This window comes from Camelus bactrianus, chromosome 1 (assembly GCF_048773025.1).
Source record: "Camelus bactrianus isolate YW-2024 breed Bactrian camel chromosome 1, ASM4877302v1, whole genome shotgun sequence".
Lineage (NCBI taxonomy): Eukaryota > Metazoa > Chordata > Mammalia > Artiodactyla > Camelidae > Camelus > Camelus bactrianus.
The window spans coordinates 92,961,583-92,988,111 of record NC_133539.1 but is presented as its reverse complement, the minus strand read 5'-3'; the positions used below and the strand labels follow the sequence as shown (position 1 = coordinate 92,988,111).

Below are 26,529 nucleotides of genomic sequence, written 5' to 3'. Positions count from 1 at the left end.
TCAATAAAAATATATATGTATATACAAAAAAAAAGAACTTGATCTATAATAGGTACTTTCAATCTTCTATGAGAAAAATCAAATAATCTACCTTATTATCTACCAAAGACATTGGTTAAAAAAAGTCTCAGTAACTACAATGCATTATATCACCTTCTCTTCTGTAACTAAAATGGCTATCAAATATATTAATCTTATTTACTAGGAAATTATTTTTTAAAGCTTATTCTCTTTCTTTAATATTTAAGTAGAATACATTTGGGAAATCTGCATGAAATGTTCTCAAGAAATTGGTTCTTTGTTTTTAGCAGGGTCTATGTTATATAGTTTTACTCATCCTTTCAAATACATGAAAAGACATGATCCCCTCCCAAATACAAAAACAAATCTGGTCTTACATTATATTAAATAATGATCTCAACCATTTAATATAAAAGGTACATTTTAGATTTCTGTTAACAAAGCAAAATAGGATTAAATGACTAAGATCTGTCTTTTGTGGGGTGTCATTTGCCCTTACATCCTTCTTCTACCAGTAAGGTTTTATCCGCTCTAATCCCTTCAAGATTCAAGTTCAGTACTACAAAGGCAGAGATTCTCTAGTTTTCATCATAGATTTTCCTTTTAACAAGGGTTTTGCTTTAAACAATTAGTTTCACAACTATTATCTCAAATATATGTTTAAAATTCATAGTACAGCTCATATTCAATAAGGCCATGGCTTGTACATTTTTCTGGATCACAGCCTGTTTAATATTTTAATAAGAACGCTCTCCAGAAAAACAAATTATTCTCCAGAGTTTTGCAATTAATTCAGGGGTTTCAAGGTCCCACTGACATCTGTTTAGGATAAAAATCCTTGCCATACAGGGATGAAATCAACAGGTTTAGATTGTAGGTTTAGATTTCAAAGGTTTAATATTTTTTAAAAATAGAGAAACCTATTTTAGATGTTGAACAAATTTTTTATGATTGATTAGGCAAAATTAAAATATTCAGAGAGGAGGGAGTTTTTAGTCTTAACTAATCTTACAAGAACTTTTCAAACTCATTTTAGATTTATATATGTTGCAACCAATGTGCAGACAGAAATACTGACATAAAGAGATATATGTTTATATCCAATATTAGCCAGTAATGATATGATACATTAACTGGAAAATTAATGTTCATACTTGAGGGTAGAGTTTATCAGGATCTATCAGTAAGGAAAAACACTCACACACAAAAATAGCAGTATTCTCTAGTAGATTTATAGCAAACAGATCCTCACATTCAGGTAGATCATTTGTAAGACGCCATCAATGATCAGCATACACAACACTGATATTAACACATCACTTTTGGTATGTATTACAAGCATGTACCCAAGTAACCAAATGCCTATAATTCAAAATAATTATTCATTTCTAGGGCAAAAGCAATACATGGCTTTCACTTTACAGTTAAGGCTTAAAATATGTTTTAAAGCTTCAGGTCATTAATGATTTGTTGTCTTAAGTATGTTTGAAAGTATGTATAATTTGCAATAATGTGGGGAAAAATAAAGTTAATTATGGCAATGTGAGCTTCTTAATCCAAAAATTAAACATCAAAATACATGTCATATATGAGTTAAGTGGGTTTTCTTTATTCAAGTAAACATTCTGAGTATAATACATGATAATGGACAACCCATGTGACAAAGCACTCTAGTCTATGGTTTGGTGTGACCTTCTTGTCTCTGGGATGCTTTTCCAGGTGATTCTTCAGGATGTGACACCGATGCCCAACACAGGCTTTCCAATGACAATACATGAGTTCTAGAAGCCACTGCCTCTATCTTTTCTTCAGATGCTGAGTAACATTTTCTCCCACCCATTTTATCCTCCATTATTTGTAAAAACCCCACTCTAAAATTCAACCTATGTTATTAAAATTAACAAAATCAGGCATTAGTATGTATGTTCCCACAAAGATAATAATTATTAAATAAGAGTCATCTTCCTTTTTCTCTACCTTTTGAAAGATTTATATAGCCTCTAAAGAGTCAGAGTATTATATAACACAAAATACATCAAGAACCTTATTATCAGGTACATATAATATGTTGCAAATTGCTAAATTACTCAAAAGCTTAAGTCTCCTGGGATAGCAATTCTCCACCAGAAATTATAGTTTACAAACAGAAGGTTATGTTTTAATAAGTGGGAAAACAGTACCTGATTTGATATAAAGTAATTGTGAGATGTTTTCACATTAGTAAAGTGCTTAATTAAAAAAATCTTTTCCACCATGTAATTTGTCAAAGGCTCAAAATGTCTTTGTCTAAGTATTCGTTTCTAAAATTATAGTATTATTCATTTAAATTTTACTTAATCAGAAAGTTTTACTGTTTTTTCTCTTTCAGTAATAAAAAAAAACTACTTGAAGAAAAACGTTTTTTATTTTCAAAACTTTGCCATGAACATACATACAACATTAAATTTGACCCCCTCAAGAGCTGTCCATTTGCCATGAAGCACTGATGACAAAAAAACATATGTAAGCTTTAGGGTAAAAGTTAACAAGGAATCAAAATATCTTCCAAAAAGAGGGTGGGCAGGGGAGTTAATAAATTAAAAATCATAGTTTTCATTTTATAAAAAATAGTTTGAATAATCTTATAAATCTTTACTGCTCACAAAAGCAGGAAATACATTTAAAAGGTTTTTTTTTTTTAACACAGATTCATTAGTATAATGTGGTTATGATCAGAAAAATAACAACTAAAATGGCATTTCAGTGGTTTACATTCTCTTCTCAGCAAATTCCACATACAATTTAACCAATTTGCAACTCAAAATAAGATTTAACTGCCCAATAAGGCCAGACTAGGTGTAGTTACTATCTGAATATCAAGCTCTGTTCCATTTAATATATTTTTTTCCAAACATTTAAATATAGCTCAATGACAGGTACTGATAACAATACTTGACAGCATGGTTACCGCCCATGACTACTGCATTGCAGTTTAAAACATGCTTTGGTCAGTAAATTACAAAGGTATAAATCAAATAACAAAGCCAGAAAAGTTGTTTTAGTACCAATTTCCTGACCTTAAGTAAACGTGAAATACAATGACAAGGCAAGGAAAAAATAAAATCAAATATACAGAGTTCTCTATTTTTTAACCATTTGGCATTTTATATTAATAATTTCCTGTTTAAAGTAATATTTTATACTCCTGTACACTGATTATCATAGCTCTCTGAGTTAAAACTAGACTATAGTTACCTTTCTAGAATGTCCAGTAGTGAATGTTATTACTTGCTTCTTTTGCACTTCCATGAAGATGGTCCTTCATCCTGTAACTTTTTAAGTTTTGGACCAAGAAAGAACCACCAACCAAATCCAATAAAAACACAAATAATGGATTCCACATAATAACCATCCAATGCTGTGACACATGAGCCACCGAGTTTTTTGCAAAGCTGTAAAAATAAAATTATAATAAATACTCCATAATTTCAAGATGGAAGTATTCAGCAATTTACATGTTTCTATATTGTGATTTACAAGATTAATCAAAAATTTTTTTGTTAAAACATTTCAACATTTCATTCACTTCAAATGACAAAATAATGTATCTTAATCTCCTAATGGATTAAAAACTAACAGGATTAAAAACAATTTCAGCTTCTGCTGTAAACAACACTCACTTTCAAGATACAGCTTTTCATATTTAGTAATGTAAAGAAATTCGTAATGAATTTACTCTAGAAGTGGGCTAAAGTTACTTTAAAATAATTTATCAGCCAATTACTAACCATTCAGTTTTAGCTCCAATTGTTATATGAATAGCCAATGGAATTTCCCTTCTATCATTATAAAACTTAGCTACTAATCATTCATTTATTCAATGTCTATTGTCTAAGACAATGGTCCACAAGGTGGAGGAGAGATTGCCCCTTCCTTGCTGAGAAGCACCTTGCTGAGAAGCATCAGTAAGAAGTGACCTACTCTTACTGATTTTAGTCCATTACACCCTCAGTTATGATGGGAAAGAAAAAACTATTAGAAACTATGGGCAGATATAATTTTTAAAAAAGTGGTAGTATTTCTATACAGTTTATTTAAAATGTTGTATTAGTTTCTGGTGTACACCATGGATGGACTTGGAGGGAATTATGCTATGTGAAATAAATCAGACAGAGAAAGACAAATACTGTAAGATATCAGTTACATGTGAAATTTTAAAAAATACAACAAACTAGTGAACAGAACAGAAAAGAAACAAACTTAACAGATGTAGAAAAGGAACTTGTGGTTACCAGTGGGGAGAGGGGAGGGGGAGGGGAAAGATGGAGGTGGAGGATTAAGTACAAACTATCAGGTATAAAATAAGCTACAAGGATGTATTGTACAACATGGGGAATATAGACAATATTTTATAACTATAAATGGAGTATAACCTTTAAAATTGTGAATTAATATATTGTATACCTGTAACATTATAACATTGTACATCAAGTATACTTCAACTTAAAAAATATGGTATTATAAAATAAATACATAAATAAATTTAAAAATGGTTAAAAAAGAGATAGTACTTCTAGAGGCAAAATGAGGAAATGAACATCTTAATATAAGCTTAATGTTATCTAAAATTGCAACATACTTACCTCAACAGCATCAGGTGTCTGGCAATTCTGATTTGATGCTCCTACACACTCTTTCACTGTGAGGGGATCTACCAGCCAAAGAGCTACTGTAGAAGGCCAGTTTCCTCCCAGGTTGGACACAGTATTTAAAAGGGTCATATATGTTCCTCCAATAAGTGGATCACTAACTTTTGCATTGAAAGCCATTATGGAAACATACATGCTGTACAACGTAACCTACAGGGAAAATGTAAAACACTTTCAGTACAATTAGATTTTGTAAAGCTATGGTCTGAATTAAGTATTAATTTTCATGACTCTTATTAAACTCAAGTCAACAAATATTTATTGAGCACCTAACACAGGCCAGGCTTTAAGCCAGACCATGGCAATACAATGATCGATGATGTAGTCCCTCTGTGTCTTTGAAAAATTTATTCTAAGCTAGGAAGTAGGGAAAGAATGTCCACATCATGCTACTGGGGCCTAAATAATTGGCAGATTAATTCTATCACAAGTAGTCAAGGAAGACTCAATTGAGAAAATGACAGATGAAGCATCATTGAAGGATGGACACAGCAATAAGCAAAACTCTGTATCCGTACTATACCTAAATATATCACATGCATGTATATGTTTATATGTATATTTGTATTATATATATAAGAACTCAAACATTCAAAGGAATATGACTATATAATTATATATATATATATATATATATATATATATATATATATATATATATAAAAAATTCAAAATTTATGTGACAGACTAAAGAGAAAAATCTTGAGAGGCAAAAAGTGCTTAAGAGGCAAAAATTAATTTTCTATTTAGGAACATGAAAATAAACCATGTTTCCAAAACAGAATTTCTCTGAATACTGTTTCATGGGATGTTCGTAGAAAAAGAAGTTCCAAGGTCAAAAATGACTGAGAAACACTAAGTTACACAAAATTAAATAGGCCCCTTTCACTGTAGGACTTCTGGAAGCCTTTGGAATATAAACTCCTTAACTCCTTAAGGGCAGAGATTTTGGCGTGATTTATTCACTGTTTTAGTACTTAGGATGGTTGCAACAAGGAGTAACTGTCCACTTAATATTTGCTGAAGGAATGATTAAGATGCTACATAAAGAGGGGTTATGGTGTGTATCATTTCTCAAATTTGTTTGACCTTGTACCTTTTTTCCCACAAAGCATCTGGTTGTCTGAGTTTTAATGACTATACTTTGAGAATTCTCTCATGAACTCCAAAGCCAAACAAATGATTTTTGGATAACTACATCATAGTTTTCCTTTACTTACACAGATTGTGAAGCATTACTAAGGGAAAGCACTTATTTTAACTTCAATTTTGCACCTAGCATTAACTAAGTATGTGCAAAACAGAAAAAAATTATATTTGACACCCCAGCCTCAAGATTTTATATATAGTTAGCCAAAAATGATCCACTACAGAATTCTCCTAAATAATATAATTGTATACAAAACATTGAGATTACCTGGTACCATATTTTTTAGGCTTCAGTTAAAAACAAAGGAAGGAGTTTATAAATATAATTTTCAAAGAGTTTAAACTAGGTTCTATAGAAAAATCCAAAGTTACTCTGAAACACACATTAGCAATAATTGCACCTAAGTCCCACAAATTACTGCTGGGTGTCTGCCATTTACTTGAATCACTTGTTCCCAGAAAACAACAACAACAACAAAAAAAACCCCATTCTGCAGCAACAGCTTGGGTGAAGCTATGGCAAAGTGAAGATCATATCTTTTAGGTATTACAAACATATTTAATAAACAAAGAAAAAGCAGATTAACATACAGCTTCCAAAACCACAAAGAGTAAGTCAAAGTTTTTAATACAGAATCTAAACCAAAAACCTGGTTTTTGGACCTGGAAGAAATAATGATGGACCTGGAAGCCATCATTATTTCTCAATATTTTCCGGGAAAAAAAAAATCAGGAATAGAAGAAAGGACTCAAATCTAAGGATGAACTGAAGGATGCTTAGCAAGGGCAGAATTCCTAACTTTGGAATAAATTCTCAAATGTAATAAACTTTTACTGAATGAACAAAAAAATGAAATGAATGAAGGAACTCTCTCTCCAAGAACAGAATTCATTAAAACAAAATCCACAAGGTTTAAAGCTCACCATCAGATAATTTCTTCAGTGTCAGATTCATATTTAAGACTTTAAATTTATTATCATTATTTAAACGTAACTGTAGAAAAATGTCTTCTTTATTTTACTAAGGCTTTTTTCAGTGAGTGTGAAGTTAGAGAGATCCCAGTCGGACGAGGACGTCAGATCTAATTGTCCTGCCAGCCCTTCGACCCTCCTCCAAATCTCTTCAATAAAATGGTTTGACCCCCCAAAAAAGTTTTTTTTTAATTTTAAAAAAGAAAAAAAAAAAAGAAAACCACAGCAAGCTTACCTGATGTAACGCATAACTCAGCAGCACGATAATATAGTAATATATAGGGAATCCCCCTTGGTGTTCTACTTTAGGGGTCCACCAAACCAGTAGAGCATATTCTAATCCAAGCAATAATCTAAAGAAAAAGAAAGAGATGGTGCTGACTTCCATTTTAGGTTAAAAAACAACAAGAACAGAAATCTCTGTGCCTATCATATGAAAGAAGCCTGTATCCAAAACCTGTTAGGAGGTTAAAAAGAGAAAAAAGTGCATATAAATCATACTGAAGTTAAAGATGCTTTCCAAGCCTTTTTCCATATATACTCTACACATAGATATTAGTGATACTGATGACAGTTCCTCATTTAACCTTTCTTATTTAGTAAGTATTTTTAGTATTTTTATCTCATTTTTACCTGTAGGGCATGGCTTTGTAAAATATGTTTAGTGGCTGGGGACCTGCAGTATATTTGCTGATAATCAGAGGCAATATTATTTGCAAAGGAACCATTGGAACTGCCAATAAGGCTAAATGTTCTTTGGGTACTCCCTCTTCTACCAATTTCAGTCCTGTTACTGCATCTGCTGCTGAAAAACCAATCTGCAATATAAAAACAAAAAAAAACATTTTAATTTGTAACTTATGAAATATTTTCCTCCAAGCATATGTAAGTAATTTATGAACCTCAATCTCATTCCTGACCCATGCCAGTTACTAGTAAGTATCATATTATTACATCTGGTACAACAATTAAGTTACAGAAGGCACGCTGTACCCTATAGTCTACTAACAATATTAAGTGAAAACAAGTGAAAATTCAGTACTTTTAGGAACTGTAATTTTAATTACAACTAAATTTCCATTGCAAAAGTTCTGTATCTTAAAAAAAAAGTTCTGTATCTTAAACAGCATCCAACTCCAGATGTACTGATTTATATAATTTAAGTTTAAAAGAAAAGCCTTTGATGCCAAATAACTCTGGTTAAAATGAAGCATCATTGCCACATATTATACACATTTTTGATGATTCATGACTGACAATAAAATTTCCAAAAGTTATCTAGCTTTTCAAAAGTAATTCTGAGAAAATGTTACATTTGAGAGGTTGAATAAAATGAGATGTAAGAAAAAGTACTGTTAGATTAATTCTTAAAAACAATGAAAGAAGAGTAAGGATGCTAAAAGCAGTGGGTAAAAGAGGTGAAGTAAGATATTTAGACAGTCTTAAAGTTACTTCCTCATAAATAAGTTTTTAGTTACAAAAGGAAAAATAGTAACTTTGTAGTGAGTTAACAGGTAATCAAGATTAACAACAATAGTTAATGGGATAAAAGGACATGATATAGCTCCTGATATAATTCCCTGAAAATGTCACAATATTATTTGTCATATTCCTGACATATATGCACAGCCTGAACCTAAACATGAGGAAACATTAGACAAACATAAATAGAAGCCCATTCTATAGAATAATTGGCCTGTATTCTCTTAAAATGTCCAGGTTATGAAGGACAAAGAAAAGCTCATACCAACTAAAATATAATGTGATATTGAATTGGATCCCTGACCAAGAAAAAATAGTTATAAAGGCTGCTTTGGGGACAACTGATGAAATTTGGATATGGACTATGATTAGAAAGTAGTATTATATCAACTTAAAATTTCCTGATTTTTGATTAAGTTGTGGCTTTGTAAGAGAAAGACTGTGTTCGTAGGAGATACATACTTAAGGTATTTATGGGTAAAGGGGCATGATATCTGCAAAAACTGCTCTCAAATACTTCATAAAATCTAAGCAATACAGCACAAATTTACAGAATAAAGGAAATGAAGCTAAATGTTAACAATTAGAGAATTTGGATAAACATGTATGGAAATTTTTTCAACTATACAAGTAAATTCTCATTAAGTATGAAATTATACAAATAATTTTTTTAAAAAAAGGAATGATAAATACATTAAATACTTTTAACTTCTTACAATGGAGCCAAAGAGCAAATTTCACATAAAAAAAATTAAAGGTCAAAGATATTTCACTTAAGTTCAGAAAAGAATTTCACTTATATTTCACCCATTCTCTTTGTAGAAATTAGATCTACAAAGTGACCTGCAACATTTACTCTGCCTTGAAAGTTGTATAGGAGACATCTGTAATACACATATCTAACAAGAAAACTCATATCCAGGATACATAAAAAAATCAAAATTCTACAAATTTAAAGCAAGGGCAATTCTGGATATTTGAGTGGCCAATAACCATATGAAAAGATGTTCAACTTCTTTAGTCATCAGGGAAATGCAAATTAAAGCCATGAGATGCCACTACACACCAACCAGAAAGGCTAAAATTGAAAAGACAGTATATGTGTTTTCAAGACTGTGTAGTAATTGGAACTCTCTTAACAATGCTGGTGGTAGGGAAAATTGGAACAACCACTTTATATATACATACATATATTTTTTAATTGAAGTATAGTTAATTTACAATGTTGTATCCATTTCTGGTGCACAGCATAGTGATTCAGTTGTACATATATATTCCTTTTCATATTCTTCTTCATTATAGGCTATTACAAGGGATTGAACATAGTTTCCTGCACTATACAGTAGGATCTTATTGTTTATCAATTTTTTAAAAATTTTGTTTTGTTTTGTTTTTGATGGGGGAGGTAATTAGATTTATTGATTTATTGATTTAAATGGAGGTACTGTGGATTGAACCCAGGACCTCGTGCATGCTAAACATATGCTCTACCACTTGAACTATATACCCTCTCCCTTGTTGTTTATCTATTTTATATATAGTAGTTTGCATCTGCAAATTCCAAATTCCCAATTTATCCCTCCCCATCACATTCTCCCCTGATAACCATAAGTTATCTGTTTGAAATAAATTAATTTGGAAATAACCAATTTGGAAAACTGTTTGCCAGCATATACTATGCATTTCTTATGGCCCACCAATTCTATTCCTAGGTATTTATCCACCAGAAATGCGCACCTATGTTCACCAAAAGTAATGCACACGAATGTTCATAGAAGCACTGTTCATAATAGTCCAAAAGTAGAAATAACCTAAACATCTGTTGATAGAATGGATAAATTGTGGCATATTCATCAATGGAATATTATTAAGCAATGAGATGAACAAATTATTGCTATAAATAACAATACAGATAAATTATACAAATATGATGTTGAGTGAAAGAATGCAAGGGCCAGATGTAAGAATACATATTGGATATTCCATGTACATAAAACTCAAAAGCAAGGAAAACTAATCTATGGTATTAAAAGTTAGGAGAGATGTTACTTTTGATGACATTTAAAGGGGGAACATGGGTTTCTGATATTGAAGCAACTACTTATATATTGCTGGCGACAATATAAATTATAAAATCTTTTAAAAAATACTTTAACAATCATATTCACTAACCCACTTAAGAAGCTATTAGAAGGAAGAGGGGAGGATACAGCTCAAGTGGTAAAGTGCATGCTTTAGTATGCATAGGGTCCTGGGTTCAATCCTTAGCACTTTCATTAAAAAATTAATTAATTAACCTCATTACCTTGCCCCAAACAAATGTTAAAAATTAAACTAATTTAAAAAATCTATTAGAAGAAAATATTCAGAACATCAAAGAAAGAGTTACACACAAAAATATTCACTAGCACGTTTTTATATTAAAAACAAATGCAAATTAAATATACAATAGAAAAATGATTAAGTAAATTATGACAAATTCATACACTGTGACAATTACATAGCTATTAAAAACATGTTTTCAAATATTATTTAATGAATATAGAATAAGAAGACAATAACAAGATAAAAAAGTATACAGTATGAGCCAATTTCACTTTTAAAGTATTTGCACGTATATAAATATACATTATTATTGATTATAATAGATGAATTACATTTATGCATGTAAAGTATATATATCCACACCTACATGCACACATGTATGTACATGGGGGAAAAAGAAGGCTGGAGAGAAATATACCAAAAATGTTACCAATGGTTATCCCTACATGATGTAATCAGATCATGCTATTATCTCCCTTGAAACTTTTAGCATTTCCTAAAGTTGAACGTTAAGTTTAAGCCTTCCTAACATTTCCTTAAAATTTAACCCTCCTTATCATTAGAGAGGAGGAAAAACTATTTCAAAACAATGAGGCTACAATTTTTACTTCAGGGTTATCCAAAGCTAGTTGTAAAAGTATTTATGTAGATAGGTTTAAATATATAATATGAAAATCCTGTAACTGATTTTAGATTTCAGGAATATTAATTCCAACACTAGCAACAGGTCACTATAACAAAATACACTTACCTTTCTTCTAGCATAATCTCTTTAAAATGTTTAAAACTATAAAATTAGGACATCTTAATACAGAAAACATACAGAATTCTTAAAAAGTCACCAAAATTCCCATTTATTTGATAGCAAATTCCCTTCTAATATTTTAAAAATAATTCAACCGATTTTTAAATAGACTTCTAATACCCATACATTTTCATGTCTTTGTTAATCATTATAAGTAAATAATTTACTACCTATGACATTAAGTATGTACTTATTCTAACAGTAGAGAGCTATTTTTTTTTCACACCTTTATTGTGGTATGGTTCCTGAACAGTAAACTACATATATTTCAGATGTACACTTTGATGAATTTTGATAGATGTATGCAGCAATGAAACCACTACCACAATCAAGATAGCTAACTATTTTCATCACACCCCAAGGGGTACAATTTTCGAATTCCCAATTTATCCCTTCCCACCCTCCTTTAACCCCTGGTAACAGAGTTATTAATCTTCCAAGGCATTCATTTCCATTCCAAACATTAATATCATTCATTAAAAACCTCACATTTATTAGAAGTATTTCAAATCGACAATTTTTTCCAGGATCCTAAATCTTGTAGCTTACACTAAAATTGTATTTGGGGGTGGAGGGTATAGCTCAGAGTATGTGCTTGGCATGCACAAGGTCCTGGGTTCAATCCCCAGTGCCTTAAGAAATTATATTTGATTTGGTGTCACCACACCTTTTAAAATACAATTAATAAACAGAAAATATCAGGTTTTATTGTTAAATTCTAGTATTAGTGGAAAGGGACTTATGTAAAGGCAAGGGAGGTATTCCATGATATTGGACACTGCAACAGAATGGGAAATTTGCTTTATAAATCTCTTACCTTTGCAGTAAGAATCAGAAGACAAAATGTCAGAACTGCAGGCATTTTTATAATTGTAAAAAGCAGCTTGTAAGTATCTGTGATCCCTTGGGTTTCTTCTTTTCCTACTGATACTTCTTTGTTTTCTTTTTTCAGAAGAGCAACTAAAGTTGTTGTTATCAAAAATACAGTTCCCCAGAAAAAAAGGAAATCTGAAATTAAAAATGTTTTAAATCTATAATTAACTTTTGAAATGACATATCTTCATTTATACTAAATCTGTATACAACTTTTCCAAAACTAAAATCTGTTAAAAGAAAAAAAATCAACACAGAGGTAACTGTCACGTTCAAGGCAAGAGGCCAGGCATGGCAGATAAACAGGACAGTCCTGGCTCTGTTAAACACACATTATATAGACCCAGAACAGACAGTGATATTTAAAAAGGAAAAAGAAAAGGGCTTAGTGGGTTGAATGAAATAAAAGTCTACTGTGTCATTTTATTCAAGGAATCTGCTTAATGGGATATGATTTTCTCTTTTGGGTCATACTTCTTAAGCACCTAAGCCATTTCAGTTACTAAATTACAACGAAGACAATAAACATGATCATTTGCATTAGATTTTCTGCCTTTTGTTTTTAAACTTTGCTTTTAATCTGTTTAAGAATACCCTCTCTTTTCAGTACTGTAATACATAAGCAGTTTTCTCATATTTGCAGATGCACGAAAGGTACACGTGAAGAGTACCCTTTGGGTTGTTTCAGTGAAAGACAGCTGGGCCATTAACCATTATTTTGAACAAATTAAGCAAAGGGAGTGAATAATGTTCTGGAAGATTCTGCCTAACAGCTAAAAACAGTAGTAATAATAGAGGCACTATTTATAATTGCATACCATGTGCCATAAATGTGCTAAGTCTTTTACATGTCATTTCCTTCACCACAGCAACACAACAAATGTGGTTATTAGTAGCCCCAATTTTCAAATGAAGAAACAGGCTGAAAGGTTATGGTGCCTGAAGCTACATTCTAAGTCAGTACCTTATATAACTAATTTCAAAACTTGTGTCTCCTTAACCACCCTGAGAAACGCATCTTAGTTTGTTTGCCACTACAAAACTTATTGGATAACCCTGTCTTGGTTTCTTCACCTATAAGATTAGAGGACTTGGCTAGAAAATCCCAGATAGTTTCTAGCCCTAATAGTCTAGAGTTGTATTCAGTTCTCTGTGTGTTTGCCTTTTATTTTATTGCTCATGTGGCACAGCTAACTGTTCATGAGTCACCTTTTTCCAAAGTCAGGGTTTTTCCTTTGTATTCAGTCTTGTCCTGCTGCTGTGTTGGGTGAAGATGATCACTATGGCTTAAACCTAACTTTTGATGGAGGCAGACAACATTATTTGTTTAGATCAACTTCATTCAAGTACAGACCAATTTCGCATTAGTATTTAAATGCTCCTTTTTTACACAGTAAACGTGAGACAGGCAAAGCAGGTGTCATTGCTATGCAGTGACAAGGAAAAGTTCAGAATATTTAAATCTTTGCCAAAGGTCAAATTATAAAGAAGCAGAACTTGAACCTAAATCTTCTGAATTTGGGTTTCATACTCTTTCCACTATTTCACACTGCCTACATAAAGATTTCTTAAAAATTAATGTTAAAGTACTATTTAGTCTCTATAAGGGTAATCATAAACAAGGCTGTTTTTCAAATTATGCAAATTAAAGCTAAACCGCTTCAAACATGTATGGAAATTTGTATTCTGATGTGAATTCTTTTCTCCATAATGGGAAACTTAGACACAGTCCCCAAATTATGATGGCCTGATTTGAGATTTTTTTCAACTTTACAATGGTGTGAAAGCAATACTCATTCAACAGAAACTGCACTTTGAATTTTGAATTGGGATCTTTTCCCAGGCTAACAATATTCGGTATGATCCTGCCACAGCTCCCAGTGAGCTACACAATCATGATGGTAAATAATCAATACATTCACAACCATTCTGTACCCATACAACCATTGTGTTTTTCACTTTCGGTACAGTATTCAATAAATTACACGAGATATTCAACTGATTTTGCCTCGCTATAGGCTAATGGAAGTGTTCTAAGCACATTTAAGGTAGGCTAGGCTAAGTTATGATGTTCGTTCGGTAGGTTAGGTGTATTAAATGCATTTTCGACTTATGATATTTACAATTTACGACAGGTTTATCAGGACATAATCCCATCATAAGTCAAGGAGGCTCTGTACTTAATTTTATTTATTTTTGGGGGGGTAGGTAATTAGAGGTACTGGGGATTGAATCCAGGACCTCTTGCATACTAAGCATGCACTCTACCACTTGAACTATGCCCTCTTTTTCCCCCATACTTAATTTTAGATATCAGAAGAAAAATAGGAAACATTCCTAAATGCAAAAGTACCCATTTAAAAACGTGCTAATATATGTCTTAAGATTAAAGTTCATTAAAGTAACACAATAACATAATTTCTAGTATATGTTAATATAATGTTTTGGAAATCTGGTTCAAAAGGAATGAACAACAGTTTAAGATTATTCGTCTAAGTGAGGCTAATGTTCATTATTTTTGCATTCTTAATTTCATTTGTGAAATGTTGCAAATAATGACTTGTTTATAAAATTTCATCTATAATATTATTCTTAGTGATAGTTTTTGTTCATTATTTGATTTAAGTTAGGGCTTAAGAAACTCTGAAAAAAAACTTTCACCAGAAATTTCACTTAATGGTCTCTACAAAAATGTTAAGTGAAAATGAAAAGTTTTCAATTATATACTACTTTAAGAGTTCCAGTTTTCTAAGCAAAAAAAAAAAAAAAAATTAATTTGCTTAGTATATTCTCCCAATTTTAATGAACAAAATCTTCATCTAAATTTAAACTCCTTGATATCAGTAGCAAGGGAGAAAAGAATAAGAACAAGTTAAACAGGTTTCAGTATTGTTTGCATATAAGATTATTTCTAATTTCTTTGTGCTTTGAGGATAACAGTGAGAAAGAAGGAAGCAGTGACAGTGAGTCATTCAGAGCCTTCATTCAAAGGCTCTCCATTGCTCACATGGATTAAAGAATGAAGCAATAGCTCAGGAGAGGCTTAGCCACTGCCAGAAAAAATATTAAGAAGTTTTATGAATGCAATTATCATAAATACTGACCATGAGACTATGGACTATTGTTTAGTATTGCTTTGATGCTACAAAACATCCATAGTCTGATATACCAACCACTGTAAAGACATTATTACCAAGAATAATCTAAATATTTTATTATTAACATTTTGGTTAATTCTGATTTATGTATTTTATCTGCAAAAGCATTATGATGTATATATGTATGATCAAGATATCAAAACTGATGTTCAAGTTTCATAAACATGATTTTTGTACAAAGACCTATAAGACAAAGTAAATATTCTGAAGTGGCTACTAGAACTTACCTAGTGCTCCCATAAATGCAAAAATTAAGAGCGTGTAACAATTCACTAGTAATCAAGGATATAATAGGTAGCACCTGAGTGCCTATGATGCCAAGGCAAAACACAGGACAGTGCAATAAATCCCAAAATCACTCTCCAAGACAAGCATTATTACCCCTGCTTTATACTCAGCGAAAGAGGATCACAAACCAGAAAATGCCAGAGGTGGGATTCAAACTCAGATCTGATTCTAAAACAAGAATATTTTCCATTATACTACCCAGGTGCTCTGATACACCTACTGCAAGTAGGCTCTCTTTCCTATCAAACAGATACGCCTGAGAACAAAGGTACTTATTTTAGCTCAAATCATGAAGTCTGGAACATTAGATACTTGAGCCTACTTCTTTACTGGCTCCTTGTATTACCCCTCCCACCTCCATTTCCCATATGGTGGAATGTCAAGGGTATGCAAACCAAACATGGTACATCTTCCTAAAGTTCATTTTACTCAATAACATTTTCACGAAAAACATATATTACAGAGAAGGCAAAATTTCCAAGAATTTAAAAGACAAAACATTTAATTTCAAAAAAATTTCAGCTTTCAAGGCTTTGGGCTAGGCCCCCAGACTCTTTGTGGTGTAGGTTCATTCTCTAACACCATCAGAAGTAGAAAAATAAAGCAGCACTGTGTGATACAACCATCCTTGGCTCAAACCAGGTTCTCGGTCATACTATGGAAATTAACTTTAGTCCTTCAGAAATCAGTGGCAGGAAAACAAACTTTCAGTTTCTGTTCTAAATAACCATCCAGCCTTCCTTTCATCTAGCTTCCAGCACAGCTCTACTTTACAAGTTAGAGCATGAAGAGACTTTAGACACCCATCATTCAGGTCACTGCTCTTCCACAGCGAAAGATACTGAAATAGAAATATTATGTATCTGGCCCCCAGTTACCAGCTAAGTCTTAGCAAGAAACAAAATTTTTCTTCTCTGTCACAAATCTCTCCCTTAAGCATTTGCTCAAAATATCTACTGAAGAGCATCCCCAGAAAATGTTATTTTGATTATACAATATAGTCATATCTTATTTGGGGATTGAGTAAATACAAAGCTAATTCTGAAATCTTCTTAATCCTTTAGTTTTCTGTAGGAAGGTGCCACGTTTGAGATACTTTTTCATTAACCCCAACAACGTCAAGTTTTCAACCGGGGAGGAAGAGATTGTTTCTTCAGTCAAGCACCAGATTAAGCAGCTGTCCGACTATCAAGAACCATGCTGTCTCAAAACACTAGGCTTAAACTCAGCCCAGAATGCAAAACTGAAGCTGAGAGGCCAATACATTTAGTGCTCCCATCTCATGCTAATTCTAGGGCCTATATCACTGAACAGATGGAAATGAATCACTCTTTCCATTTTTCAAAATACGTTCTGGCCAGGCACAAAAATCTATTTTAATTAAACACAGATAATATGTCTCTACTCTGATGCCATGATAGGAGGTTCTTGCATTCAGCTTTTGTACAACCTATATCCTGACACCCCTAAATCACTTTTTGTAAGCTGGAAGCTGCATTCAGATTTTTACAAAACAGTTGATAGCAAACATTTCAAACAAACACATGAAGGTGCAGGGTACATCAGAATAGCTAAAATGAAAAATAATGGTAACATGAAATGCTGGTAAGGATGCAGAGAAAATGGATCACTCACTTATTGCTAGTAGGGAGATAAAATGACATAGCCAATCTGGAAAAAAACTGGGTAGTTCTTTTCAAAACTAAAAACACACTTACCATAAATCAGCATTTGTACTCTTGGGTGTTGATCTGAGAGAAAGGAAGGCATATTTTCACACAGCAATAGCCAAAACCTGGAAACTACCCAAATCTCCTTCTGAGGATGAGTGGGGAAATACAGTGTGCTATGTCCAGCAAATGGAATACTTCTCAGCAGTAAGAGTGAACAAACCATTAATCCATGCAACAACTTGGATGAACCTCAAAGAGCTTACTGAGTGAAAAAAGCCAATCTCCAAAGGATACATACTGTATGATTTCATTTATGTCACATTTCTAAAATAACATAAAGATGGAAAACAGATTAGTGGCTGCCAGGGATTAGGGGTGGACAGGACGAAATGGGTATAGCTATAAAGAGGCAACACAAGAGTCTTGTGGTACAGCTGAATATTTTGATTGTGGTGGTGGAGGTTATATAAGGCTACACGTGATGAAACTACATAGAGCTACACACCCACACACTTAAATAAGAACACGTACAACTGGTGAAATCTAAATAAGCTCTATGGATTGTACCAATGCGTATTTCTTGGGTTTTTTTTTTCCTTAAGCATAGTTGGTTTACAGGGGCGGGTACAGCTCAAGTGGTAGAGTGCATGCTTAGCATTCACAAGGTACTGGGTTCAATTCCCAGTACCTCCTCTAAACATAAACAAATAAACCTTATTACCTCCCCCCGCAAAATAAATAAAGTTTTTTAAAAAAAGAATTAAAAAAAAAGTATTGTTGCTTTACAATGTTACGTAAATTTCTTGGCTTTGACATTGTACTACAGTTACATTAGAGGTTAACAACGAAGGCTAAGGGAAGGGTGCATGGGACTTCCCTAAATATTTCTTTGCAACCTCCTGTGAATCTATAATTATTTTCAAATAAAAAGTTTTTCAAAATTAATGGGAAATACAAGAATGCAAAAGTTCTATGACTGTGCTAGGAATAAGAAATGTAGGTCTCAAATACAAGATAATATAAAATGGTCAAAAAAGATAGAAATCTTTAGGCATGTTGAAACCACCTGTACTATAGCTTTGATGACTACTAGACTTCAGCTACTGTGTTTTCAAAAGTGAACGGAAAAAATGAAATTCAAAAAAAATTTCTTAGATAACACCAAATCAAGGAATAGAGATGCTGGAAAGTATCATCCTATTTGTTGAATATGCACTCCATCCTTAAAAAATGTTTCAATGTGCACACTTACATATAAATTATGTATTTGTGACCTCCTATACTAAGATATTAAATACACCATAAGATATAAAGTCTATATTAAAAAATATGAAATAATAAAAATAATGAAATTAAAGAACATGAATAAAATTCAAGATTTATCCATTACTGCACCTAGAAGAACAGGTGAAATCAGGAGTTTTATTTTCCACTTTTAAATTTCTAGGAACAGAACATCTCCTTGTATTAGGTAAGTCTATTTTGTTTTCTCCAATTAAATTATAGTTTTCAGGAATACTATAAATAAAAGTAGGAGACTTCTTATAATAGTGAGGATCTATGATTCTTTCACTGATAAATTTGCATAGTAAAGGCTAATTCAATTGGCCTCCAAATAAATTTCAATAAAATTAGAAGTGAAATTCAGAGTAAGACATATGCCAAGAAAAATCAAACAATTTTTTAGCTTCCAGTGTATTTTTTAAAATGACTTTTGTGTACCCCAGCCACAAAAGCAATTCCACAGTTCTTTACTGGACAAAGAAAGCACACAGTACCATTTCTCCTTTGCTTTGCTTTAAAAAAGAAAAAAGGCTTTAAGACCTTCCTTCTGGGGTGTGGGCTCCAGGTGTTAATGTCTAATCTCTCCTGCATCTAGTAGCCCCAGTATTTTCCGCTTGTCTCACTTTACTAGGGCCCCAACATTTGAGAAGTTAACTTGCTCCATTTGTCTGTATTGAAATGTGAAATCCACCAGACTTATGAACTTGTTCATAAGGCAAAAAGAGAGCAAAACTCAAGGATTTTAGAAATTATACTTTGTATGAATTACTCAGGGATTAATTTTAAGGTAATGGATTCATTTAAAAATTTTTGTCTTTTTTTTTGGTGTACAGTTCTATGAATTTTAACACATATATAAGTTCATATCACCATAGCCATAAACAAGATACAGAACAGTTCCATCACCGTCCAAAACTCCTTCATGGTATTCATTTATAGTAACCTCCTCCCTCACCCACAAGCCCTAGTAACTACTTATCTGTTCTCTATCTCTATAGTTTTATCTTTTGAGAACATAACGGTTTGAAGCATACCTACAGATGTTAAAGAATGTATCACAGCCTATGTCAGAAAAACTGATGTAGGAATGGGTCAGTTAATTCTGCCCAAATATTAAAGAACATTTCTAGTCACATAAATTATATTAATGAGTACTGCTTCAGGCAAATAAATTTGTTAATAAATCAGAATTAATGGTCCTGCTCTCTTCCTAATTCATAGCATGAGCATCATGACACTCCCTGGTGGTTTAGTGGTCAGAAATCAGCACACGCTCTCTCTCAGAGCATGACTGTCTTATAAATACTGTTTTTACTATTATCTGAACCAATCAGATTACCTTCATACTTAGAGCATTAGTTTTTTTTCAAAGCATCATTTCCTTTTTCTGACTTACCCCACAAATGTACATGCCTATCTATAAGTAAACTGATTCATAATTTCTAATATGTTTGGTTCCCTTCTCTGCTATCAGACTATCCTGCTCCCTGTCTCCAAACCCAAATGTCCTGCTCCCTATCCCAATCACTTCTTCTGTTCATTACTGTTACCACTGCTTACAGAGGAGCAGGCCTCAACTACTGGTTCTCAGGCTGACTCTGGCCTAAGGACATATTTTATGATTCCAGTGTTTTTTTTTAATTAGAAACTAAAAATGGAATTTCCAGCTTCTCTTGAATACTCCTAAGATCTAGCAACCCTGGGATCCTATTGCCACAAGACAACAATTTATTGGAGCCTTTAGAAGGGTATGAGTTTTTCAGGTCATTACTGTCCCCTTCAATACCTACAGTCTTACACCAATTCATCGTTTTGGTTTGCAAACCTCCATTATAGACTATAAATTCCATGTGAGCAGAGAATTCCCAGGTTTTATTCATCAAATTACAATACCTATCACATGACCAGCACCAACTAGGCACTCAGTGCTGAGTAAATGAATGACACAGGTCACTTTAAAAACAAAAACAACAAAAAACCTTGAGTCTGTCACTTCTGGGCATCAGGCATTCTAGGAGCGTGTTGATGTTTTTTAGACAATCGCAGTCAGAGAGCTACTTTTCTCTGGCAGAAAAGCCCAATCAGCACATATTTAGGTTTTAAGGCTTTCCTTGAGGTTTTTCTTAGCTTCCTACCAAGTGTAGGAAAAACACCAAATAGTCAGGAAACCTTAGCTGTAGGTATATCTCTACCTCTAACTAGCCAGTTAGTTTCCTGATCAGTTAGTTTCCTCATCTAAAGAATGAAGGAAGTGAAATATATGATCTTTTAAAGTCATAAAACTTTATGTTCTAATTTCTATGTTCTTCTGGGTTATGCTCATATTTCTCCAAGTTTATAGGGTTGTCTCTTTTTGCTACCAAAGATCCTTGAAAACCAAGGGAGCAAGACCAAAAATAGCCCACCTCTGAGTTGAGGACTGTTTTGTATCCCTAAGGTACCAAAAAGCCAATCTTAGCATAGTCAAGATTTTCCTTCTAAGGGATTCTATTCTCATCCCATCCTTCCTGTTCTACATGTGTTATTCAGACTACTGCTTTCTGTATGGTAAAAACTGTTCTTTCTCAATATATTCTCTATGTATCTGTAACTCAAAACAAAAGTGTTAATTAAAGAACGTACTTCAGAATTTTAAAAACATTATGCCTCTCTAATTTTCTCATTTTGTAAACATCTGTCTCAATGTTTGACTCTTCTTTTATAACCTAAGCAATTGTATTCCCTTCGTCATTCTTTCTGTGCTAAGTTCCTTAAAACCATTGTTTTTTCTTAGTTATACTATTACTAGATTCCAAAAAGACCCAAAGCTATAAATGTGATGTGTGCAGTCATTTAAAAAAATGAAAATGCAGTAACTCTTTAACTCTTAACTTATTAAAATGTTTGAATCAAAACCAGCAGTACACTACAGATACGAAAAGTTCAATCAAAAAGCTATTTTGGCACGGCTGGAGGAGTGGACAGCCAGGACTCCAAGATGGTGTCAACTGTACTGCTGAAGGAGAAGAGGCTCCTGGATGTCAAATTAGGGCAGCTGCCAAGCTGGATACTGATGTGGGATTTCACCCCACAGGCATTACTGGAGCCTTTCAAAGAGGTTACTATTGGTATTCCAAGTCTGTCAACGTGAAGAAAGGGAGTGTCGCTGGGCTTTCCATGGTGCAGGCAGCTTACTCGCTTTTCAGCTACTCCCTTTGTTACGAGGATAGCGGCTACGCAAGTACCACTGAAGAGGGTGCACTGTACATTCCTGACCATGACCTTTGACCGGCACCCCCAAATCCTTTCATATCCTTCTAGAGAATTAACACCCAATAAAAGATGACTGGTTAAAAAAAAAAAAAGTAAGCTATTTTTACAATTTCCTGGAGAACGAAGTTCAAATTCCACAGAACAAATAGCTATTCAAAATAATAAACCAGTGTAAATAAAAATTCAATGGCACCAAATCCAATTTTGACCTTCCTATGGGAAAACAGTTCTGGCTAAGGGAGAATATAGTTAAAATGGCTCCTGAATGCATAATGGCATTCTCTGGAATGATATTTATTAATCAATCTTATATCACACTTAAGAGAAAGCTCTAATTTACTTAGCAACTTAGTTTCCATAGTCTCTTCAACCTTGATTTCTCTACTGAGACTTTCCCATGCTAAGTAACACATAATCTTATTAGCCTTTTTTGGTGATATGAACAGTCCCAGTACAAAACGAAAAGCAAAACACATAAAAAGCAACAAGGTGCTGATCTGAGGCATACACGAAGTATTTCTAGGCAGAGAATTATCCACAGAGCAGGAGTGGGATCCCAGAACTCTCAAAGATAAACCTGTCTAGGTGCAAAGCAGTATCTCTCAAATATTCTTGGCCTTAAACCAACTGAGGAAAAGTACTATTATTTCATCAGTAGTAGTGGCTCACTAGCAGTTTCAAGAGGTAGAAAGGGGTCCTTTATAGGATGTAAGGCTGGGGGAGGGGTGTATACAATTTCAGGAGATAATACAGTTGTGTATTACTCTTCCCCACTTTCCCTTCCCTGAATATTATAATGCTTAAACTTCCCTCACCACACACCTACCCCTGACATTTACCCTATTGGGACTCCCCTAGTACTGGGAAGATGAGAGGACATTTAGCTGGTTAAATTTCAAAAGAAAATCACCTAATTTCATCATCACTACCAGAATGAAGAATTCTACTATATTCCTGATGTTGGTTATTCTTGACATTGCTAACTTTACTACTGTTTCTGAGTTGTTAGGGAAGTTTTGAAAAAATAAATAACCCAGAAAACCTTACAGGGCCATGTATTTTACTCATGCAGAAAAAGGGGAAATTTGTAGAACTTACACCCAATTTCCTACTGGATAAACTTCAAACCCTTAAAGCAACTAAAGAAATTGGTCAACAACCTTTAATTCGGTCACAGCCTACTAATTTGGTCACCTTTCTTTCAGCACCATTTCCTAAAACCAGTCCCCACAACAACTGCTTCAGGCACTTTGAACGTTATATATACTGTCCTGGATATTTTTGTACTTTGCTGCTTCAATGCATTTTCATCTGGTGTTTTACACATTCTGGAATTCCACGTACCCACTTCAAGAAACCTTATAATTCAACAAGGGCAAATACCCACAATGCGAAGCCTGACTCTCACAAGTTCTTCTTGTGGGCTGGATTCTGCTTTAATCACAGGAGGCTCTTTGAACTCTGTCACTTGGCCTACTCATTAATGTTTGAAGGAATTAGCCATGTTCCATTTACCAGAAAGCTAGATGAGGGCTCCTGGTATAAGAGCAGGGGTAGAAATGGACCAGAAAACAAAGAGCTATAAATCTCAATAACAAAACACAAGGAAAATTTTAGAGTCAGGCTGGGTTCATGCCTTCACACTAGCCAGACTTAGAAAAAATGTGCATCTGAGGCAAGTACCAAGGGATCCCTAGACTCAGGGTTTTGTTTGCTATTACACAACAATGTTTATTGGATGGGCTGCCTTTCTCTGCTCACTTCAGAATACTGATCAATTATGATTGCTCTAACGTAGTCATTCTGGTTGAAGCTTATTTTAGTAGTAGAGAAAACTTACCTCGGGTCATCTCCCTTAAAATGATTTCCAGTAAATTAAATAATGGTTCCTTTCAACATCACACTGTCTCAAAAGGATTCATAAATGTACAATAAATTTAACAGCATAATAGTTTAAATACACTACCTGAAAGAGTAACGATTCCCCTGGGTTGAGGCTGAAACCTCAAATATTTGTTACAAAAGTCAGCAGATTCAAGGGCCAGAAACAAAACATTGCCCAAAAAGTAGCCCGCTGTTTGGCCCACTGAATTGCAAGTAGAAGCATAACCCACGTTTTCCCGGGATAACATAGTTAACGCCCAACCATCCACAGCGATGTCCTGAGTGGCTGCCAGGAATTCAAACAGAAAGAATGTCACAGTGAGAGCAGCTACATCGGGGGTTCTGCCGTCTGTATTCCCGAGAAAATGGTCCACTTGAGTGGACAGATATATCATGAAGAGTCCTAGTATATACTGCGTAGGGACAAGCCAAGATTTGCGACGACCGAAGTTCCTAAAGTAAACCGCATCAACCAACGGGGCCCAGAGCAATTTGAGACTGAAGGGCCAAAAGACAAAACTGAAGAAAGCTTGATCTGTATAGCTAACATTTTTGCTCTGCAAAATTAGTGGGATGCTTCCCGCCAGGCCCAGTGGAATGCCCTGAAGCACGTAAAGAAAGAGCAACAGCAAAATGCTGCTTAATTCGGCCCGGCAGCTCTGTGGGGGTTTTGAGAGGTCACTAACATCGACTTCCGGCAGAAGAGCTTCTTTGTCCCCTTCCCCGCCCACCAAGTCCGGATGATTATCATCCCAGGCGCCCGGCGGCAAAGGACCGCTCCTCATATCCAGAGAATGGTTGAAAGTCCCTGGCCGTCGTTGCCGACTGTTGTCCTTGTGGGAGACGGTGGGTGACATATCAGGGACGATGCAGAGCCCCGTCTGTGGGATGCCGGGGCTGAGCGTCTTGGATCCGTCCAGTCCCAGGTCCAAGGCTGTCGCTCTGGACCAGGGTCTCGATGGCTCAGGGAGGGGGACAGGGCTGGGGTTGATAAGGGCGCTTCTTACTGTGACCTGGAGTGCCGAAGCCGGGAGCCAGTCCTTTGGCTGGAGGCCCAGGCGATGCCCAGGTAGGTGTCCCTTGGAGCGGCGTCAAGGAGCTTGCAGGAGCCCCCCCGGCAGCCGCGCCGGGGTCGAGGCTGTAAGAGGGGGCCGTGGTGCTGCGGTGGAGACCGGCCCCTAGCTGCGGAGACACCAAACGGCCAGTCCACCGGCCCACCGCCTGCTCTCGCCGCCCCTAATGCGGCAGACAGCACTTTCTCCACCGGACTCCAGAGGTACCAGATAACTTCCTGCCTCGAGCTTCAGGAAGTGGTCCTGCTCTCAAATGAGTCCTGACCACACCTCCAGAGTCGGCCAACCAGGACCCGTTCCCGTGGCCGAGTTCGGAAACAACGCTAGATAGGAACCCGAAGCCTCAGTGGCCGGGACCTCACGGGAGGACTTACGCAGGCACACCGTGCGGCCGGGGCGGGGCGGGGCGCGAGCTCGGGCTCTGTGAGCGCATGCGGCGGTCTGGAAAGCGTGGGCCTTGGTCATTGGGCCCCTGCGGCCACGTGAGGGCAGTTCAGGCTGGCGTGAGCCTGCCGCCAAGTGTTAATACCGTGCACCCTCTGAAGCCGCGGCGGCCGTGCCAGGGCTCGTCATTAGGCTGGGGGTGGGCGGTGCCCAAACTCCAGGCTGGGAATTTTTAAATGCCGTGGTTTTTGGGGGCCGAGCAGAAACAGAGAGGAAAGACGGAAGTTTACGAAATTTCCTTATCAGCAGCCAGGGGCGCTTTGTGCCCCCAAAAGGGTGGGAAAAAAAAAAAAAAAAAGTCCTGGCTAAATTGTGAAGCGTATACCTTACAGTGTCTACTTATTTGTAGAATGAATGAAACTGCTCGAGGCACTAGGTTTTCTCTGTAGTCGGTTTTTCCAATGTGGTGGAAGAAATTTAGGGGAAATGGAATCTGGGTAAATAATTACGTTGGGTGGATTGGAATTATGACTCCCTACATCCCTCTATTTTTGAGCCACTGTAAAAAATCTTGTAAGAGTCCAATATTAAAATTTTGTTTCATGCTAACTCAACATGTATACGGTATTGAAATGATCACAGGTAAAATAACATTAGGGAACCAAAGCGTAATTTGTAATATACAGAAAATACGTTACCTATAGAAGTTTTATATATAATAAGAGTGTTTTCCATTGGATAACTAATTGAATACTAAAACCAAAAACTTAAAACCTGTAATTAAAGTTAAATGTACTCAACCTCACACCATTTAAGAGAGAAAGCATGTTATTGCTGGCCTCCTCCAAATACAAATGTTAAAATAACTGTCCATCTGAAAATTATTCAGAAGAAAAGATTAGTTTTCTGAAGATGGACATTAAAATTTGAATACAAGGTTACACACTTGTTAAATATAACCTAAAGTTTACACAGGACACCAGACTGTACAAACTAGTACATTTCTGAAAAGTAACGATGTAATGTTTCAGGAAAGTTTTTGCAGGAAAGTTTTTTGTAGTTCTTAAGAGAAGTTCCATTTGTGGGCATCAAAGTTCAGTGCACTTGCTGAGAATTATTTTAAGTACATTTGCATAGCAAGTTACATGTAAATACCTGCTGAACAATGAATTGTGTAATAGAAAGTTTAATACTAAGCTATGTAAGTGGAAATTATTT

General features: G+C 34.8%; 1 protein-coding gene across 2 annotated transcripts; it reads right to left on the bottom strand.

Annotated features, from left to right (window-relative positions):
• Nucleotides 1–1,606: 1,606 nt before the first annotated feature.
• SLC33A1 (solute carrier family 33 member 1) lies at nucleotides 1,607–25,177 on the bottom strand. 2 transcript variants are annotated; one of them, XM_010952020.3, is made up of 6 exons: nucleotides 23,937–25,172; nucleotides 12,260–12,450; nucleotides 7,464–7,648; nucleotides 7,066–7,183; nucleotides 4,644–4,859; nucleotides 1,607–3,452 (listed from the first exon to the last, which is right to left on the bottom strand). In XM_010952020.3, the coding sequence occupies exons 1-6, from the start codon at nucleotides 24,709–24,711 to the stop codon at nucleotides 3,285–3,287; spliced, it is 1,653 nt and encodes a 550-aa protein (XP_010950322.2). In that variant the 5' UTR covers nucleotides 24,712–25,172; the 3' UTR covers nucleotides 1,607–3,284. The 2 variants fall into 2 exon arrangements, with proteins under 2 accessions (XP_010950322.2, XP_074225244.1); XM_074369143.1 differs by lacking the exons at nucleotides 7,066–7,183; nucleotides 12,260–12,450 and having other exon boundaries at nucleotides 23,937–25,177.
• Nucleotides 25,178–26,529: the final 1,352 nt, after the last annotated feature.